The 21,025-nt window shown below is 42.7% G+C and overlaps 1 protein-coding gene across 1 annotated transcript in view; it reads left to right on the top strand.

Annotated features, from left to right (window-relative positions):
- SERINC5 (serine incorporator 5) overlaps nucleotides 1-11,904 on the top strand; it is a 65,710-nt gene extending 53,806 nt beyond the window's left edge. The window contains exons 11-14 of the mRNA XM_019518252.1: nucleotides 2,332-2,398; nucleotides 5,793-5,832; nucleotides 9,198-9,345; nucleotides 9,739-11,904. Of these exons, the coding sequence (XP_019373797.1) occupies nucleotides 2,332-2,398; nucleotides 5,793-5,832; nucleotides 9,198-9,345; nucleotides 9,739-9,886 (403 nt within the window). The 3' untranslated portion in view covers nucleotides 9,887-11,904. The remainder of the gene's footprint in view (nucleotides 1-2,331; nucleotides 2,399-5,792; nucleotides 5,833-9,197; nucleotides 9,346-9,738) is intronic.
- Nucleotides 11,905-21,025: the final 9,121 nt, after the last annotated feature.

Here is a 21,025-nt window from a genome sequence, read left to right as displayed (position 1 = left end):
TGGTCATAGAAAGAGACCAGGTTAGTCAGGTAGGATTGGCCTTGCACGAACCCATGCTGGTTACCCCTCAACATCACTTCCCCTGCAGGGCTCTCACAAATGTGGCCCTTGATAATTTTTTCAAAGACCTTCTGCAGGATAGAAGTGAGGCTGACTGGCCTGTAGTTGCCAGGCTCTTCCTTCCTCCCCTTCTTGAAAATAGGGACCACATTGGCCCTTTTCCAGTCCTCAGGGACTTAGCCTGAGCACCAGCAGTCCTCAAATAGCTGTGCCAATGGTTCCACAATGACACCAGCCAATTCCCTCAGCACCCGTGGATGAAGGTCATCCAGGCCCGCTGACTTGGACACATCTAAGCCCTCCAGGTAGTCCTTAACTAGGTCTGAAAGTCCTTAACTAGGTCTGAATTATAACGTTCATCTAACTTTCTTGTTGCATCTGTATTATCTTGTCCAGTATTGAGCTACCACTTCCAATGAATCTAGACCTTCCTAATTCTTCCCAGCTGCCTGGCCATTATAATTAATTCCAGCAGCTATTTGTGTGTGTGGATGTAGCCAGCTCCCAAAGAGTCTTGCATGTACTGTGTCTAGGAGCTATAGCCTCCTAAGAAGGACTTGATCCTTCTGGGCTTGTCTAGCAAGACCTACACTCATGATCTAATATTCTGTAATAATGAATGGGCAAGTCCATATATTCTGTTGAAGGAAAAAGTTCAAAAAAGGGTTGAAGCAATGCAGTGTCATTGGGGTCTACAAAAGAAGCTGGCGCAGGATGTCCAGCTATAGACTCGGGCAGATATCATTGCTTTGGTTTCTACTCATATTTTGGAAACTTTCTGAATTGTAAAGATGAGAATTTTCACTTTGATAACAATATCTGATATTCTGAAGAAAGTAGCAGTGTCTTCCTCCAGCAGCAATGCAGATTGAACACTGTAGTAATCATTTCTGTTCCACAGCACAGCTGTCCAGCTGAACATTGGGGTAGTGTTGTGTTTCTGCCCATTGGTAGGGCCTGAAGTAAAGGAACAGTCACAAATCCTGCTGAATATTAAAGGCACAAGATGAGATGCATCCCTCCTTTGCCTGTGATCAAGATCTAGAATCTGGAAGTGAAATTGAGTAGAAAGACTGATGAAACTGGCTAGTCCATTTGGCTTTCCATATGGAAATGCATACAAAAAGTATACAGAGAAAAATAACAGTTGTTTTATATAACTGAAGAGCTGCATTTTAAAAAGGGGTAGTTTCTAGTGTCCCTAAGGATTGTTTTGTTTATACAAGTGACTCTTAACAGGACAATCTCCCTTTTAAAAGAATAACTATTAGTTGATTTTAAAAGTTTGGCTTAAGAATATGTAGGTGTATAAGGACTTAAATGCAAATATAGAACAGTTTTGTAAGAATATATACACATACAACCTTTTAAAAAAAAAAAAAAAAGAAAAAATTTCTTGCCCCAAAGACGGGGGGAAAAATTTTTTTAAAAAAAAAAACAAAAAAACCCTTAAAAAAAAAAAAAAAAAAAGGAAACATTTACTGTCCACAAGACTGGAGTGATACATTTGTTAGAAAATAAAAACTGCTGTAAGCTGCCCAAGCAGCAGCTCTTCCTCCCTTTAGAAACCATTAGGATTGTATGTTTGTTCATGCCCTGGGTGGGCTAGTGGAGAGTTTGCATAGTATGACTTGCAAGAGAGAGGATGGGCAGGAGAGGTGGTTCCAAGAAGAAATGAAACATGAACTGCCCGTGGACGGTCTGGATCTACACTGTGGGATTATTGACTAAACCAGGGATGTCAAACTCGCCTGTGCCCCTGGGCTGGGTGTGGACCATGGGCAGTATTGACACCCTTGGACTAGACAAATAGGGTTTCTAGTAACTAGCTTCTGAATGTCAGTTAAACCTGCATGCTAACTGAGTTTGTTTCCTGTACAAAGTTTTGACTGGTGTTTCCATTCAGTATTGGTCAAAGTAACTGCTGTAAATTACCATTGAAGAACAAAACCTCAGTCACATAGTAGGGGATAAACTGTTTGGAAATACAAATCAGTGTATTTAGCTTTTATGTTGACTGTCCATGCCTGGTGGCAAGAGCATCAACAGAAATGGCCTAATTTAAGTTTGTGATTATAGCATGAGTAAGTATGTCTTACAGATTTAATTTGCACAGAATAAACCTTTTTTAGATTTAGCACTTCTGTGTCTTGTAGTGTTTAATTCAGTGATTGAAAACCTTGAGCTCTTACTAGAAAAGCGATTTATTTATTTATTTTTCAGCACTGTAGAAAACAGGCTTATACTAACTATTTTTGTTTTCTCTTCTAGTTTGACCTCAACTACCCGTGCGAGCTCTGAAGCACTGCGGGGAATATATGCAACACCTGAAACTGAAGTGAGACACCCGTTCCCTGCACTATCCCTGTAACGAGCTTTGGCTCCAGGGGTGGCCACAGTACCCACTAGGGGCCACACTATGCCTGTTCTCCTACTCCAGCTTCCCGAGTCTGGCCTCAGTCTCTCACCTGCCACATCTAGATGTAACACATTTGCAAGGCTGCCTTCAGAGAACCGGAGTTCAGTTTTCAGTGCCTTGGCCCATCCTGTTCACCATCAGCTGCCAGTCTGCTAATCTTCATGCCTTTAAATCAAGCAGGGCGCGCTCTCTCTATCTCTCTGCCTCTTGGGGCACTAATTCTCTAGGCTCTTTTCCAGGTACTAATTTCTGCTCAACACCCCAAGCCACAGCCTAGGTTGCAGGCAGGCTTCAGATGTCAGCATGTGTCTCTGGCCTCCACCACTCTCTCTATATTGGGTACCTGGCTGTGCATCACTGTGCTGGGCCCTTGGAACATAGCCCCCAAATTGTGGGATACCTCAAATAGTTAACATGACACTCAGTGATGGCACCCTTTTGTGGCTACCTCCACCCTTTACGCTACCCCAAACCTCACAGTGTAACATAAACCCCAAACAGCAACAGAAACACATAAATTATATCCCCATACAGTGCACCTGCAGTTATTCTTGCAGTTTTGTGATGTTTTTTCCTGATGTTCTACAGGCTTCCTGTGAGGATGCAGTTTGCTGCTTTATCTAATTCTCTCTAAACTGGGATTTAACTGTTTTCCAGAAACTTGCATCTTCTGAAGTCAAGATTGCAGTAAGAATATAGACAGATATATTTGAGTTACAGGAAATGCTGATTTGAAAAATATTCGAGAAGGGCAAAATTATGATCAAGAGTATTAGAGTTTTTATGTTGGAGCTTGTTGAAGGTCTCCAAACCATTCACTTGCTGGTGTGTGGTGTTCTTCCCCATAGCCCTTCTTCTTGGTATCCTTACAGGGAAGGACACATTATGGAGAAGTATAATAAATGAATTTGTCATGCTAGGTAGCAAAAATAAGCAGTTACTTTCCATACATACACTTAATAGCTTCACATTTAAAAGGCTGAATTCCTGCTTCCATTCTAGCCCCCCTTTGCTTGTTAGTTGCTGCAACTCTTCTCTTGGGTCACAATGGACATATTTGTTTGTACTCTCCGTGCTCATCCATCTTTCAGCAAAGACAAAAAGTGACTTGAACCACTTACAACGTGAGCATTCTGAAAACCCAAGTTCTCCAAATCCTTTTGCTCAAAAATTTGTGCACTTTGCAAACTTAATGACTCAACCTGCAAAATTAGTTGCATTTTAAAAATATTTTAGACCTGAGGACTTAAATCACTGGGTAGTGTAAAAATCTGCTTTCTGGCAGTCCTGAACGTTCTCTAGAATGGAGGCTCTCTTTCAGCTTTCAAAAAGTGTTGCTTCTAGCCTTTCTCAGTTGCAGTGTAAATATACTACAGTAACGAACTTTGAGCATGTAACAAGCATGCATTCAGTATTTATTTTTTACATACAAAAAGTGATAAATATGACACAATTCTTTGGAGAATAGCAGCTCTTGCTTACTGCTGAATCTCAAGTAGATACTATCAACATTACACCTAGCAAGTGGTTAGTACTTTAGGACTGTTTGCATGTGTGCCTAATGGTGACCCTCTGTGTTTGATTCCTATGTATACTTGTTGCCTGCTTGCCAGTCATTTGTGCAGACTTTGACCTACAGTCCAGGTCTTCTCATTGTGAGAGGTTGAAGCAGTTAAGCTCTTCTGTGTGTAAAATGCACTTTGAATGGAAGAGGAGGCAGGCACTAGCTGGCACAGCTAGTCTGTCTGGTAAACATGGGTCATGCCTGAAGAGGCTGAACAGTTGAGCTAGAGCACTCAACAATAGAATTACTTCTAGATCATTTGGGTTTAAAGAGCTGTACAAGAACTGATGCCCATTGCCAGTCATTTCTTTACATTTTACATGCAACTAATTGCATTCTGATTGTCTTCCCTGTGATAAAAGGCTTTTGTCTTCTGCCCAGAAATGTAAACACAATTCTGCAGCTGCGTGTGTTGTACAGAGAGTCTTTCACCACCTAAACTACAGACAATTTAGCATTATAAAGGGCTACTTGTATGCATGCCAACAGTACTAATTGCATCAGTTAATGTTTCAAGCCTTGAATTTCTGACAAAAGCATCTGAAGAAAAAGCACTTTCTTTGGAGGAACCTGGCATTCATTTCAGGATATAATAGAAGCTAAAGGCAGAAGCTATTGTCTAAGTTTACTTTAAAAGCAAGAAGCCTCATAAGCCAAACCATTGGAAAAACATGTATTTTCCTTATTCAAATAAGCTGTTAGGCAGTTAAGCAGGACATTTGCTGTTTGTCTCTCTGTGTTTGTAGAGATTATATTTAATTATGCATATTCTATAGGAAAACACTTGTCTGTACTTTCTGTTAACAGACATTACAAACTTGAAAGCACCCACATCAGTTTCTTGCTATGTGATCTTTATTGGGCTAAAAATCTTTAAATAGCAATGGCAGCACAACAAATATTGGAGCCGTATAAACATGCCTCTGCTATAAAATATGTGCAGAAGTATAAAATAGGGGAAATGCACAATAAAGATATAATCTTTTGTAGACGCACCCTTTAATACATATGTGTGGACTGTGCAGTTGTTACTGCACAGTCATAATGCTACATGGATTTTTTTCCCATACTATTGCACAGTAGTGTTGGCATCACATTTTGTGCCTGCTGACATAGCATCTCATGTAGACGCATCCAACAGGTAATGGAAACGGGGGGGAAAGGTTTGGGAATAAACAAATGGATTTTGGAAGCATCTGTGCCACCAGTGAAGAAAAGCAAGAAAAGCTTCTAAATTAAGACATGAGATTTGTCAAAAATTTTCTTTTCTTGCTTAAGTAAAAATATTATAAACTTTATTGTTCTACCCCTGACTCCAGCCCTGCAACTACTAAAATTCATTAGCATCCTAGTTACATTTTTCTCTCTTCCAACTGCAGTCCTACCAAATGTGGTAGGAACACCTGCAATTTAATTGTCTTTGTGTCATCCTTTCAATAAAGAAATGTTATTTAAACATTTACAAGTCTGAAGAGCCAACTGCAGTACCCAGCCATCTTATAACACAGCTCCACTGTAGCTATATGACACAGTTGCAATTTGGATGTTGGGTCTTGGATTATGTAAAATGATCACGTGCAATATTTCCTCATAGTTAATTGGCATCAAGCCTTATTAAGGAGCTTCCTGGTTTTTCCTGATAAGTACAAACCTCCCGTTTTAAGGTTAAATCAAAATAGGCTTGTGTCCTTTGTCAAGAGAAGGCTGTTTCTCTTGTTACATAAAGTCTCAATTTGGTGTCTCTCATAGGTGGCTCGTTGCTGCTTCTGCTGTACACCTGATGGAGATGGTAATTATGAATTCCCTATATCTTTTACTTGGGTATGGCTTTCAACATTTAGATCAAATCAGAAAAATATGAAAGCAAGAATTTCTGTGCAACCCCACACACAGACTCCTTAATCTGATAATGAACTGAGACTGCTTCAGCAGCATGAAGAACCTAGAAAATAAATTAAGACCAACCTGAATTTTCTTCCAATTAAGAGAAATTTCTATTCTTGCCTATGTGGTTAATCTGTTGTTAGGTTTTCTGCATTACATGTAACAGCACAAGAAGGGAAATATTTCAGTAAAAGAAGTAAAACCACAGGATTATTAATTACTTGCAGTCAGCATTTTAAAGAAACAATCAAAGAGGAATCTTGGCTCTCAACACTGGTGGGTAGAAAAAAGGAGTGTCCTGTTGTGTCTGCCAAACTTGTGTGTTCAGCCTTTGTGAGTCAGCCTCGGCTCCATCCCAGTTGGTGTAGAACAGTGATTGTCAACTGGATGATGCAAGCTGCTTAGAAGGGTAGCATGTTGCCTGGCTTCTGTGAGGAGGTAGTGCTGGCTCCTCCATATGCTTGGCATCCCAAGTCCATCAAGCACCATTCCCCTCAGCCATTCCCAGCAACTCTGGGAGCATGAGAGGAGCAGGGGAATGAGCTGAGCTGAGCTGAGCTGAGCTGAAAAGCTCAACCCCTACTTCCCAGCAGCCCCAGTGCCAACTGCCCCCATGATCTGAGCAGCACACTTTGCTGCAGGTGGATGTAGGGCCACGCTTCTTCAGCCTGGATCATTCCCCAACTCCTCCCGTACTCCCAGAGTTGCTGGGAGAGGCCATGGAAAATGGTCTGGTTACTGGCATTTAGGTCCCTGGAGGAGCAGCTATGCTGGCAGGAGCAGCACTCACCCCCTCAGATAGAGATAGGGGCTGGATGGGGGTGGTAGCAAGAGTGGGGCACAGATCTGCCCCTGCTGCCTTCACCTGGCATCAGTCTCTTTACCAGCAGCCACTGTCATGTTGCAGGAACAGGTGCCTCCTTCAGGGATCTAATGACCCACCCATAAGGTACCCAGTCTGCCCTACCAAGCAGCCCCTGCCAGTGTTGTGCACCACCTCCTGCCATACTGTTAGGGGTGCCCTGCCCCCCTGTAAAATCCTTTTAAGGGTTCCACAAGGTGGAAGGATGTAAGTGCACTAAGAAATACATGTCTTTAAATGGGGTACTGCTAAATTTTAAAAAATTACCGGGGGGGGGTGGGGCAGGAGGCTGGAGTCTAAAAAGGTTGAGAACCATTGGTGTAAAAGGACCAGTGGAAAACCAGTTAGTGCACCTATGGGCTGCAGCCCAATAATGCTGGGACTTTCACTGTGGAATTGGAAAGCGTGGCATGGGCTGTGAGACCTGTACAATGCTTACAACAGTTTTAGACTCAAGATGCCTCTTGGAAAATGCCAGTTCTTAACTTTTTAACCCTCGTTTTTTTTTGACTGTAGAAAACCAGCAACGCAATCCTTTCTGAGTTCTTTGCAACAGGACCACAGCTAGTCAGAGTATTTTGAAAATGTGAATTCCAGTTTGAAACCTCTTGGTTTATCTTATGAAGCATGTGTAAGGCTGGGGACAGACATTACACACGAACGGGTTTAAGTGATGAGAAACTGGTTTAAACCTGTAACAGAACATAAGTTCAGTGCACAAAATCAGTTTGAGATAAATCTGGTTGAATGTATTATAGGATTTAACTGATTGAGCTCAAACTGGTTTATGCAACTTCTGTCCCAGCCCCCTTCCTGATTTAAGTTAAATCAGAGTCCCCTGCTATCCTGGCAAGCTCAGGGCTGGCCCTGCCCCTCTGCTCTCCAGCCCGTGCAGGGACAGGCAGGGGTGGGGGCCTGGCCAGACGCTGGCCATGGAAGGGAGCAAGGGAGAGTTTCATTCCCCACCACCCTTCCTCCATGCCACTAGCACAACCTGCATGCCTCCACTGTCTGCTCCAGCAGCAGGCGATGGCGAGCCCCAGGTAGAGGCCTGGAGTGAACTGGCCAGGGAGGCGGTTTAATTCTCCCGTCCCTGTCCCACAGACCTGAGCCAGGGTCTGATGGGCACTCCTCCCTCGCTGCTGCAGCAGTTGGGGGTCTGGCCAGAGGCCAGCCGGTACGGTCTTTTAGGCAAGGAGGCATCTGGCCAAGGGGGCAGGAGGGGGCTAATCCTGCTGCTCGGCCCTGTGCAGGAAGTGAGTGGTGGCAGCAGCCGGGGTGGTCAGACCTCAGCTGAGGTCCCCCAGGGGCAGTGGGGGTAGTGGGGAGAATAACCTCCTGTCCTGTCCCCTCACCTGAGGGGCCACGCTGGCTGGCGTTTGGCTGTATCCTGGTCCAACTGCTGCAGCAGCAAGGGGGGAGCACCCAGCAGACCCCGGCCTGGGTCTGTGCTGGTGGGACAGGCTGGGAGGAATTAAACTCCCTCCTGGGCCAGTTCACTCCAAGCTACGGCCAGTGCTGGCCACACTGCCCCCTACATAGCTTCCCTTTAGCCAAGGGCTGCTTTAGCACTGCCCAGCTCCTGACCTGAGCCACTGCAGACCGTTCCCAGCATCTCATGAACGCCTGTTCACTTGCAAATTGGTTCAATCTAGGCAGGTTAGACTAACCTGTAAGATTTGAATCGATTCAGGCTCTGGATTTTTGAATGTCTGTCCCTAGCCTAAGTGTCTGCACAGCTGATAGTACTAATATTGTGTGGCATCCTGTTTGAGAATCACTGGCCTAGAAGCTCAGGAAGTAGGGGCAACTGGTGCCGCCTTAGTCAGGCAGGGCACATGCCCTCCCCTCAGCAACCAGTCAGTGACCATGTGCCAACTGAGGGGTGGTCCTCCCACAGCAAAACTTGCCAATCAGTGAGTGGCCACCCTACTCCTGGAAGTGGCCGTGGGGCTTCCAGAAGCAGCTGCAGCCTACATCTGGTGCTCACGCTCCCCGGCTGGCGCTCTCAGGGGAGACTCCAGTGCTCCCGCCTCCCCATCACCTGAGTGGGGAGTATGGCCTGACAGGGGATGCACTAGTGCTCTCTGGCTGCACGTACATCCCCGTGTACCCCCTACACATTGCCACTTTCAGGAAGCCTCCCAGTTGATTAAGATCTCACTTGGAGACAACATTTAATCGTGAATTTGTCCTGTCCATTTAAATGATCATTTCAATGAGATGTAAGCACATATCTAAAGTCAAGAAGATGTGTAAGTCTTGTGCTGAATAGGAATACTTGGCTGAATTGGGTGTAAGATTATTCATTTTAATCGGTCTCCTAGGATGTGAATTCTACCACTGTGCCATTCTTCGTTTGAATTGTGAAGAAGCTTTTTTCTTGTCTTGTTTCCTGTTTCATACAGCTGATACAGAGGAGCGTGTTGTAAAAAGGGGAGGTCAGACTGTAATTTATGATGAAAAGAAAGGCACTGTGTACAGTTATGCCTACTTCCACTTCATTTTCTTCCTGGCTTCTCTTTATGTGATGATGACAGTAACCCACTGGTTTCAGTAAGTACATTTTGAAAAATTTACTTAAATTTACTTAAATTACAAAATTTTTTGAAAAATGTAAAGGGTAAGAAATTGAATGTTAATATACTATTAATTGGGCACTCAGTTTTTGGATCTTCAAATTTGTTCCTATAACTGGAGAAGTCTCACAAATCTGGTCCCTTAACTGGAGAGAGAGAAAAGACTGATTTATCCTGGTTGATCCCCAAACAAGTTCTCAATCTCCGTGTGGATACTGGCCTCTTTTTCCCAGTACAAAGTTAGGCTGCTTGAAGTCAGTTATTTTCATAAAAAATAAAAGACAGTTGCAGCCCACAATAGAAAGGTATCTGTTTAAGTGCTGTGTGGTGGGTGTGTGGGGTTTTAACCTTTTCTCTTTATCTTTCTCAGTTATGAAGAAGCTGAGATTGAAAAAATCTTCAGTGAAAGTTGGTCCATCTTCTGGATTAAGATGATCTCATGCTGGGTGTGTGTCCTGCTCTACTTATGGACTCTCGTAGCACCTCTCTGCTGTCCAACCAGACAGTTCTCAGTGTGAAGATTTTCCAGAGCCATTTATTCTGTTTAAGTATACCACATCAGTCATTTTTGATGGAGGTATCATCTCAGCCAGACATATTAATGTGGTGGTTAGTGACTTTTTCTGTCAGAAGAAACTCTAGAGCCGAAGACTTTTTTTAAAACCATTTTTAACTTTGTAAACAGATGGAGTCCCAAGGAATATGTCTAGTCAAAGGTGTTGCAACACTGGTGTAGAAGGGGAAGGAAAATGTGTAATGTTGCATATACTAGAAAATGTAAAGTTTTTTGAATAACTGACAATCTTCTTTCCAAACAAAAGTAAAACAAAACATAGTGCAAATGCATTTTCCTTCTTGAGAACACCAGGTGCCTTCTAGCCAAAAAAAAGTTATTACTGTCAGTGACATCTTATTTACAAGGAAAGCAATCATGATGCTGATTCAAACTTCCTTGTACTGCACACCAAGTGATACTAGTCTCCAGGAAACTTTTTGACAGAAGCATCTACATGAAAAAATAGCAGATCAATAGTATTTGACTACAGTGGGAGTTGGGCAAAGCATCTGCTCAAAAATGGCTTCTCTTACTCAATATATTAAATTATTGTAAACATGGAATGAGAAAAATGTATCAATGGCTATAGAAATATTTATTATATTAACCAGAAGGCACCTTTTTAATTAGTTTATTATATGAGAAGAGTGGTGAAAAGGATTTCAGACATTCAGAGATTATAGAAACTGTACAAGAAAATGGTGGTAAAAACCTCTCAATTCAAACATCTATGTAAGCAAAATACTTATGTAATTTAATAACTGGTCCAGTTGTCAACAAAAAAATAATGCTGTCTGTGCAGCTGATCGTCTAATGTAGTTTTGAGGGATTTGCTTTGTAAGTGGCAGCTAAATGCAGCCTGAGAAGTTTATCCAGCGATATTATGCAGGGTGCATCCTTGATTCTTCCTTTTTTTCCTTTCTAAATTGAGTATGTATCACTGACAGAGGAAATGCTGAACAAATGTTAGCGAGTGTTTTCCAGTTGCTCTTAAACCTCAAAAATGAAAGTTTAAGGGTATATTAACCCAAGCATTATTTGTTATGCCCTCCTTTGTTACCTGTATCTAAATATTTCCTTTGCCACAGCCTCATTTTTCTGTCTTTCCTACTAACTTTGTTATGCTTTAAAGTTCAGTGATGATCAGAAAAGGGACTGCATAATGGCATCTTCTTATTCAACCTGCCGCCTTATTCAACAGACCTGTACACGTTTCCTGGGATATAAACTTACTACCTTTTTACTCCTCTTGGCTGTTCTGGGACAACAGCACTATGGGGGTGGGACCTAGAGTATTTTAATTGCACATTTTTCTCAGACTGGACAGCTCTTAGTCCATTTTCAGAATCTTCATTGCTAGAGTTTGGGCTGGCAATTTTAACAACCAAATCTCGGCATGAATAGAACATCCTTGATCAGGAAAATTACCTGCCCGGTGAACACTGTAAGATTCAGTGTCATTTTAGTTGCTTTTTGTGATAGAAGTATACTTGAAAGACTGTAGTTGCTAAATAGATTAAATATAATTTGAAGCTTCTGAATGTCCTAGGTTTTAAATCCAACTATTTACTATAAGATTTAAAAAATCCATCAACTATGATATGGCAAGAAGTGACCAGTTCTGGGCTAGCAAGTCTCACTCTCAGTAGCTGTAGTGTAATGTAAAAAAGCACGATATATTGAGACAAGTGGTTTGTCAACTTGCCATCATGCCTTGATCGTTCTATACTGCAATAACTGTGACAGTTATTTTACTGCACAGCTGATAAATTGTCATCTGCTGTGATGGACTTGTTCTGTGAACACTTTCTCTCTGGTGCTGCCACTGTGCCTACCTGGGCACTGAGGTGTATCTCCTTCCTGCCTGTCTCCTCCTAAACCTCTTCCATAAACAAGCCTTACTGAAATGCAACCTACCATCCGTGATGGCTTCCAGTATTGCACTCTAGTAATTCAGATCAACATAGATGTTCTTTAAATGATGTTTTTAGTTTAAACACAGTAAAAACAAACTTATCTGCCTTTTGGGAGAGACTGGCCACCACTTCGCCCCAAGTCATCTAAGTTAAGCGGTTTTAGGCTTCTCCTTAGAGCTGAGAGGGGGATACTGGGGTTCTGTCCAGGTTGGAGTCTGGAAGGGTTGAAATACTCCAAACACTTCCATACTCCTTCCTCTAGCAAAGTCTGCAGACTTGGCACAGTTCTAGAAACGTACACAGCCTTTCCCTTTGTTCTTAAGAGTTTCCATAGCCTCAAAATTCCCACTGTGCTGTGATTTGATGGAGGATTTCTTCTGTCAGGAAGTGAATCTGCTCTTTTCTCCTCCAATTTAGACCTCACTAAATAAATAAATAATGAAAAATAGTGTAAATAAATGTTGCTGTTAACTGAAAGGCAAATAAGTAGTTTTGTGCATTCTGATTTGGTTTTATTTCCATTGTGGGGCCTATACAGATAGCCCCTCGTACCAGTTATGAACTCTGGGAGGGTGCTGTGAGTCTGGCCAAGCAGTTCTCTGCACCAGCAGGTTATACATTTACAATCTAATACAGCCCCTCTTTCAGGCAAGAGCGTAAGAGTCCTGAGATGAGACTGTTTGTTTGGGTGCCTTGCCCAAACTGTAACAGTAACTGTAGATGCTAGGGCGGGGTTAGCAATATATGGCCTGTGAGTTGGATCCAGCCCATGAAGCCACAGAGCTTAGCCTGTGCTGGGGCCAGGCAGCTGGAAGTTATGCCTGCGCTGCTGCCTTTTCCCCCTGCTCCCTGCCTGTAGTGTGGATGTAGCTTCAAGCCTGTGAGGTGCTGTGCTGCAGCTGGAATATGGAAAGTGGGGGCTGGTAGCGGTGAGGACATAGCTTCCGGCTGCCCAGTCCCTGCACATCTCCCCAGCAGGGTGGAAGCTGCACTTATGCTGCAGCCAGGGAGCTGGGGGAAGCGCACACGCACATGCACGCATTGCTGGAGCATGCATTGCTAGAGCCACGGAGCCCACTTTGAACCAGGTTGTTCTAGCCTATGGCTTGTTAAAAGTCCCCAGTAGATGAGCTAGGAGGTGAGTGACTAAACTGATATAATAGAAATGACCGATTCATTTTAAAGTAAACTTTAAAGTCATTTATTGCCAAAGTGTCTGGCTGATAAAAAGCTTATTTAGCTGAGCTATATGTTACAGAAATTAGAAGCACCTTGTGGAGTTTTGAATTCTTCTGGTTTGGTACTAGAACTATGAACCACTATCAAGATGCAGCAAATTCCTTATACAAGCACCTGTACAGGTAGTCTTGCAGTGCTGTATTTAAATCTATAAAAAACAAAGTTTTAATGATTAAAATACCAGTGTGTTTAGATTACTCCAGACCAGAGAAAGTCAGCTAGTATACAGAATTATGGTGTTAATAACAATCATTCTTTGTATCTGATGGGCTGAATCTCTTCAGTCATTGCCCATAAAATGGATCATCTCTATTGGGTATCTTCGTCTTGGCCAACTGAAGGTTTTAGTCAGGTTCAGAAATCCAATCCAAATGCAGTATCTCTCCGCAATTACACTTTTTGTATGCATATTTGCATTCTCCTTGTAGTTTAGATTATTTAGGGAAATAGCTATTTCATACAGAAGAAACTATGGTTGCATAAAGGATAAACCTGTAAGGCACCCGAAACTCTGCCTGCTCAGTGCTTGCTGCCCTGGTCTCTCCTTGTACAGGTCTTCCATGTATACGGGTTGGGGTCCTGCTCTGGGGGACTTCCTCAACTTAGTTTTTTAGGTGTCCAGGATGAAGGATAACTAAGATCTTGCCCTCCCTTCTGAATCCAGGATCCCCACAGATTCCGTTCAGCTCATCTGGGGTTTATGAAGTAGTGTGTCTGGCAACCCAACAGCATATACCATACTGAAGGAGGCCTCCATTTCTTAAGAGAGCCAAAGACTTCTTGAAAGTTCCAAGATTGTAAATGTGATCCTGAATATTTTTTCTTCGTTGTAGTTGAAATTCTAATTGAACTTGGAATAATCGTTCATTACCTTATTTCTGTGATTAGTTTGCCAAGACAGCTATTGTGGCTGTCACTCTTAGCTTGATCTCAAATAGAAGCCAAGGTGACCTTTGAGAGCAAGCCTCTGAACCCAAACATCTAGATTGTAAAACAAGGTGAAAAAACCTTTACTAGAAACCCTGGAGAAGCAAAAGGGTTAGTCTGCTATGCTGCAGTTTCCCTCAGTGTGATGGGGCCTCAAGGTATTCAGGCCCTTCTAACAGGTAGGTACTGAAAGGAGAAGTGATTTATTGCTGGAAATAAAAATTGTGCTTACAATTGCAAGGATTGTAAAACACTTTATATGTTCAGACTCTGTTTAAAATTGACTGGCCTTTATAAAATATATCATGCTTTTCCATTTAATTTAGTTAAAGCCTAATTGGATAGTCTGGATTTTTTCAGTAGACCAATCAGAATGCTTCCATTTTGTCCCATTGAAACACATTGAGGAAGGAAGCTTTGGAAGCAAGCTGCTTTCCTGAAACGGGTAATTTATTGTTGCTATCCTGTAAGTAGTGCAGAGGTCTTTTCCTCTCCTAATCATAAACACTGCACGTTATTTATTTATTTATTATGTAGCACCTTTTGCAAACTCCAAATGCTTTTATGAAGTTGCAAGCTACGCACCTATAAAGATAATTCTCCTTGCCTTTAATGGGGGCAAATACTTCTATCAGGAAAACAACTACATCATTAAAAAATCAGTTGCTGGTAAAACATTTTTCCAATCTATGCATCAGGAGAATGTAAGTAATTAGCATGTGCTCACCCTGCTTTAATTAGACCAACAGCCTGTGATGTTCTCAAACCTGTTGTGAAAGTTTTAATTGGATCAGTATCCAGATAACCCACTGCCTTTTTTTTTTCTTTTACTACTTCTAACACTGTTCAGTTCTGTCCAAAACAAGATTAAAACCCAATATGATGAGTCCACGTGTATTTATTGTCCGAGCTGACCTAAGGAGAAATGGCACCCCGGGGAAACTTGAATTTTGGTGTCTCCCTCCTGGTGCATTGCTCCTCCCCGCCCCCGCCCAGTCAGCAGCACGTCAGGTTGTTTCATTCTCCAGAAATATTCTTATTTCTCCTCCTTATGGTCTGTGGATCCCAGTTTGCATAGCCAGCTCTCCCCAGTGAGAGAAGCTTCTAACCTGCATAAAGCTGGCCAAATTCTTACTCGACCCCAAAACTGAAGTGTTTTCAATGATAGTAAACCTCAAAGAGTCCTCCTGTTACTAGTGAGTCTCTTACCTGTTGGATGAGGTAAAAGCTGGAGCAGGGTCTTGAATGGGAAATGTGAATCAGTGCTAGTATTTAAAACTGATTCTGCTGTGCTAAGGTGACTTATTTCTGATGCCTGTAATGGAGTCTAGTTCCATTCCCTGTAACCTCTTGGAAGGAAGGAAATGTATCATAAATGCAGTGGATTTTATTTAGTTTTTATGGTTTTGTATAAACTTTGTCTCTTGTTACTGGTGCTTAACATGACCCTGTCAAAGGGAATTGCAGGGATCATGCGTGGCTTTTTTTTTTTTTTATTCTTCTGACTCCTATTTTTGTACTTCTGATACCTAAAAGGTACAGCACCCACAAAGGGGGAGCATTCAGAGATTATTGAACTGACACACGTGTGCCCGTACCAGTAGAGTCCTTAAGTTCAATGGTTGAGACTGGCATGGTGACTCGCTTTCTAACATCCGAGGATATTTTGGAGGTTTGAATAAGACCTTAAACCTATTTACCTTACTAATCACAAGGATTGCTGGTATGACTTAAAAGCTGTTCCACAGCTCTGCTGATGTATTATAATGAAATGATAGTGTATAGTTATTTAGTATTTAAAATAAATCGGCTTTTTTCCCCAAGTCACTTTGATTGCTTTGACTACTGTAGATCATAAGCCATTTGCACAAATATCTTAAGAAATGTGGTTGTCAGTTTGGGAACCTTTCCAGCATCCTAAGAAATGCTTTGGAAGTTTTGGGCAGTCAGATTTGTGGGGTGCAACACTGTAACTGTATTTTTGCCAAAGAGTTTTCATTCTGAAGCCAAGACAAAATTTGGACAGCTATAAAGAAATCATGTAATTCATACTGTCATTTTATTTTTCCCTTATTGAAATATACCCAGGTTTTTAAATATTGCTTGGCAGTATTGATGCAAACCTGATGTTAAAAAAGGTAACATGGGAAGTATCTTTTCATTTTGAGCCGAGTACCAACATTTATAATATACAAGTTCAAAAGAAATACAAGGTTCATTTGCATATTTTGTATTTAGCACAAATCAGTCCAGTTCAATTTTGTATTCCAGGTTCCAAACTGGATACAAAAGATTCAAAAACTAACTTTTGTTTTTAATGGCAATTTTTAATTTTAAAATATTTTTAAAGTTCTTTAATATATCAAAGGAGTTTTTAATCTCTCTATTCTCTTTTTACAAATTGTAGCCCAGTGAAATAGAGGTTTACTAGCTTTAGCTTATTTAACAGTTTATTAATGTTATGATCTCTAGCTATTGTAATACTGTTTTGAATTTTGAGAGCTGTTGAAGATTTTAGAGCTTAAGAACAATTCAGTTGTAAGCACCTTTGCATTTTTAAAGCATGTTAATAGTTTTTCTATGAACATTTCTTTTGTACATTGAGTGAACATGGTGTCATAAATTTAATGTTTAATGGACCAATAAAGTTCTACTTATGTTTGAAACTCCTGAGAGTTGCTTTGACATGAATAGAAATGCTGGAAAGTTAACCTATAACTGAATTAAAATGTCAGTTTTTATTTTAGTTTTGGCAGCAACTGCTTAACACTAGCTCAGGCAAAATTCATTCTTTTTAAACCTCTAATTGGGCTTGGTAATTGAGAAAATACCTGTAGTCTGTCTTGAAACAGGTGGACTTTGTATAGTACGTAAATGAAATACCTAAAATGCCCATATCTGTTAGATGTGACACTCACTTTTCTAATCTCAAGCCTTCTCTACTCTTTCTGAACAGCAAAGTTGTGGGAGGGGAACATTTTGAGTTGGAAGCCTTGTTGAAGAAAATGGGGCATTTCAGGTGGAACCAGGTGCTTCACAGGGTTAAGTTTCCTTACTTACCTCTGTAAATTAAAGGCATCACTTCTTCTGCCAGCTATGTGGGACAGCTGATGAATGAGTTGAAGAAATGGCACACTTTGAAGTAAGAGATGCAGCACAGCTGAGCAGCCTGTCCATAATTCAGCCACCCCCCATGGATTACGCAGGTTGTGAACCACCTGGATACGAATGAGCCAAGTTCTGCTGTATCTGTTACCTGTTGCTATTGCCCACTGCGTGGTTTCTACCCAGCTCTGCTTTATTAGCTATTAGCTATTTCAGCTGCACTCTGCTTCTTGATGTTTGCCGTGTTTCTTTGAATTCATTAGGTCTCTACTGCTTATGGGGACAACATGAAATTAAATAGATCCATAGTTTCATAGTTTCTAGGGTCGGAAGAGACCTGAGCAGATCATCGAGTCTGACCCCCTGCCATGGCAGGAAAGAGTACTGGGGTCAAACGACCCCAGCAAGGTGTTCATCCAGCTTCCTCTTAAAGACCCCCAGGGTAGGAGCCAGCACCACTTCTCTTGGAAGTTGGTTCCAGATCCTAGCTGCCCTGACAGTGAAGTTGCGCCTCCTGATATCTAGCCTAAATCTACCCTCTGCCAGCTTGTGACCGTTATTCCTGGTCACTCCTGGCAGTGCTTGGGGGAACAGGGACTCCCCAGCGCCTGCTGGTCCCCTCTGACTAGTTTGTAACAGGCCACTAGATCCCCCCTCAGCCTTCTCTAGTGGAGGCTGAACAGATTCAGGTCCCTTAGCCTCTCCTCGTAGGGCCTGCCCTGCTGCCCCCTGATCATGCGATGGCCCTCCTCTGGACCCTCTCCATGCTGTCCACATCCCTCTTGAAATGCAGCACCCAGAACTGGACGCAGTACTCCAGCTGTGGCCTGACCAGTGCCACATAAAGGGGAGTATCACCTCCTTGGACCTGCTTGAGATGCATCTGTGGATGCATGATGAGGTACAGTTGGCTTTCCTGACTGCATCCCCACACTGTCAGCCCATGTTCATCTTGGAGTCAGTGATGACTCCCAAGATCCTTTTCTGCCTCTGTACTGAAGTAGCTCCAGTAGCTCTTGCCTTGCCAGCCTCCTCCCTTGGCTAGTTCTGGGATTATATGGACTGCAACCCTACTCCACTTCAGCAATCTCTTGAAGCACACAGGCAGTTTGAGCAGCACATCAGTCGACTGAGTTTTAATGGTGACAGGGGGAGGGCTGGTGCGCAGGGGCACAGTGGTGCCCTCTGGCCACACTGCTGCAGCAGCCGAATTCTGCCTTTGCCAGTGGAGAGAACATTGTTTGTACTCGGTGGTTATGGGGGTTAAATGCTGCCTGTCCCTGGGACCCAAAGTACAAGAATAGCCGCAGTTCAGTACCTCTGGAACAGCTTTCAATTTGGAAAGTGCTCTGTAAAGAAAATGTTAGGTCATTGGAAACGTGGCATAACAATCTGTGGAAACTATCAATCTGCAGTGGTAGACGGTGGTTAGTCCCCTGAATTACTGACTAGAACTAGACTTGTAGTTCATCTGTGAGTGCTGCCTGTTCCTTTTTCCATGTTGTCCCAGATAAGCAAGGTGCTCTGGTAGTCGGGATTTCCAAGAAGTTTGCTTCAATTCTTACCTGAATGCATAGGTGAGCTGGTTTCTGTTGGGGTAACTTGGCCGTAAGGGAGATTACTGCACTGTCCCAGCACACCAGCCAGCAGTTTTCAGGCCCAAACTAGGCCCAGCAACATTAGACCTCATTTTACTGGTAGATGTATCAGATTGCTTAATGTGCAAACCTGAGGGGAACATAACCAATAACCCCAGGCCCAGCCACAGCACAAGCCTGGCAAGGCAAAAGTTACTGGATCTGCTCAGTCTCTCACATTGTCCTATTTGGTCAAGAATAGGTGAGGGTTAGGGTTATTTGGAAAATGCTAAGTGCCTTTTGTCAGAAATTCCTCTTCCCTGTCCCCACCTTCCAAAAAAGAGGGTCTGGCTCTGCTTTTCAGCAGCACATGCTGCTGGATATCTAGGGATCAAAAAAACCCTGCAGAATAAAAAAACAGCACAGCGCATGCTCAGGCAATGGGCCCTTGTAGCATGGAGAACACCAGACTGTGCAGTATGTGGTGCTGCAAACGTGTTTGCAGTGCCACATACTGCACAACTGTGCTCATCTGGACATGTCCCTTAGCTTTAGTAGAGCATGATACAAGAGCTGCTTGGGATACTTTAATACAAGGGTGTCAAGGGTCCATTAGCTAGATCCAGCCCAAGAAGCAATGTCATCTTGCCCACAAAGCTCCCCATAGGGCTAGAAATGTGCCCTCTAGACAAATCACAGTGTTAATTGCTACAGCTTCTAGAAGTGTGGTGGTGGGAAGAACTGCCATGGCTCTAGGAGCTGCAGCAATTAAAGCTGCTGTCATCAAATTTCTGGCCTCAGGAGTCAGATGACATGGCCTTGCACTCCATATCCAGTCCTGTAGACCAGATGATATGGGTCCACAGATTGGCCCTGCCCAAATTACTCGGCCTGAGGGGGCAGGCTGAGTTTGACCCCTTTGGTTCAATGCAAACATTTGGGAACAGGGGCAGTAGGTGTTGGATCTGTGCAGTTGGTAACACTGATTTTGCTGACCCCAGGCATATGAATACAGACTCCGGTCTCAGAATTGTAAAGCTTTTAAATATATGGAAGGATTTAGTTGAGATTTTTAAAACTATGACAAAGTCTTTTTAAATTCTTTACAAATATAAGAACTAGATCCTTTTTTTTTTTTTTTGCAATGGCAGTTGATATTCTTTCATGTAATCATTTGATCCAGGAGCTCTCTAAGAAAAAGCACCGAATGTGGTTCACAACCAAATTCAAAGCTGGTAACACCGAAACATAATCAAAGGTTATTCTTACTATCACTGTGGATTTTAAACTACTGAAACTTCAAAAGTAGAGTGAGAGGTGGGGTGCAGGGGGTGGGGAACAGGGCAGTGGTGGCTTAGATAGAAGAACTCAAATGGCAGGTAAGCTAAGTCAGACTTCCAGTAGGACCATCTTAGTGAGCCTTCTACTAAAGTTACTGAAAAGGCACATGTCAATCATCCTCTGATGTTGTTTGGGCCAAGTCTGAAGACTAAGCTCAATGACAAAAGTGTGAAAAGGGGATCCTGGTTCTTGATTGCAAAATCTCAGTGTGGCCTCAATGTCACCTATGGTTTCAATACTGGTCTCTCCATAAACCTGTAGCTTTTTGTTTTTATAGTGCTCATGAAAGCATTAACCAATGATGCTACATCTTCAGCGAGATCTCTGATCTTGATGTGTCAGGCTCATGGTGGCAATCTGTGAACTCAAAGTGCTTGCAGATGGTGCTTACTACTTAGCAGAACTTAGCCTTACATCTGTGTGTGGTAGGGAAGAAATTAAGTCCCATTTTACAGATATGGAATTTTAACTTATTTGCACTTGCTAAAGGCTACACAGAGAACTGGCTCTATATTGCAGTTACCATGCGTGAGTGGTACCTTGGCCATTCTAGCCCAGGGAAAAACTGTCCCTAGCAGTAGTGTAACTGTGGGGTGGGAGAATAGAGTACATGTCCTGAACACCACCTAAGGGGAGGGGTGCCAAAAAGGTGGGGTGGGGAGGGGGAAGCTCACCCCAGGGATACTGGATGGGGAAGGGTGAGAAATGCCTGCATGGTGAACATTTTTTCCACACTGCACCTTTGGTCCCCAGGACAAAGCCCTAACCATGTTGTGTCTTCAGTCATTAGTGAATCTGGAGGTATACACACTGGCTTTTTTTGGTGAGCCACTTAGGATTTTGTCACAACCAATTGTGGGAAGGCATTGGAGGACAATCAACACTCAAGTGAATTTTGCCTGCCTGCCTGCCTTCCCATGGCAAAATCAGTGGGTTCCAGCAGAATTAAATCAGAGCCCAGGCTGTAACCCATGCTCCCAGCTAGGCCAGCTAAAC

The sequence above is a fragment of the Gavialis gangeticus genome, unplaced genomic scaffold (genome assembly GCF_001723915.1).
Source record: "Gavialis gangeticus isolate Ggan-Ray unplaced genomic scaffold, GavGan_comp1, whole genome shotgun sequence".
Taxonomy (NCBI): domain Eukaryota; kingdom Metazoa; phylum Chordata; order Crocodylia; family Gavialidae; genus Gavialis; species Gavialis gangeticus.
Note: the sequence above shows the minus strand (reverse complement) of the source record. Positions and strands in the feature narration are given on the sequence as shown.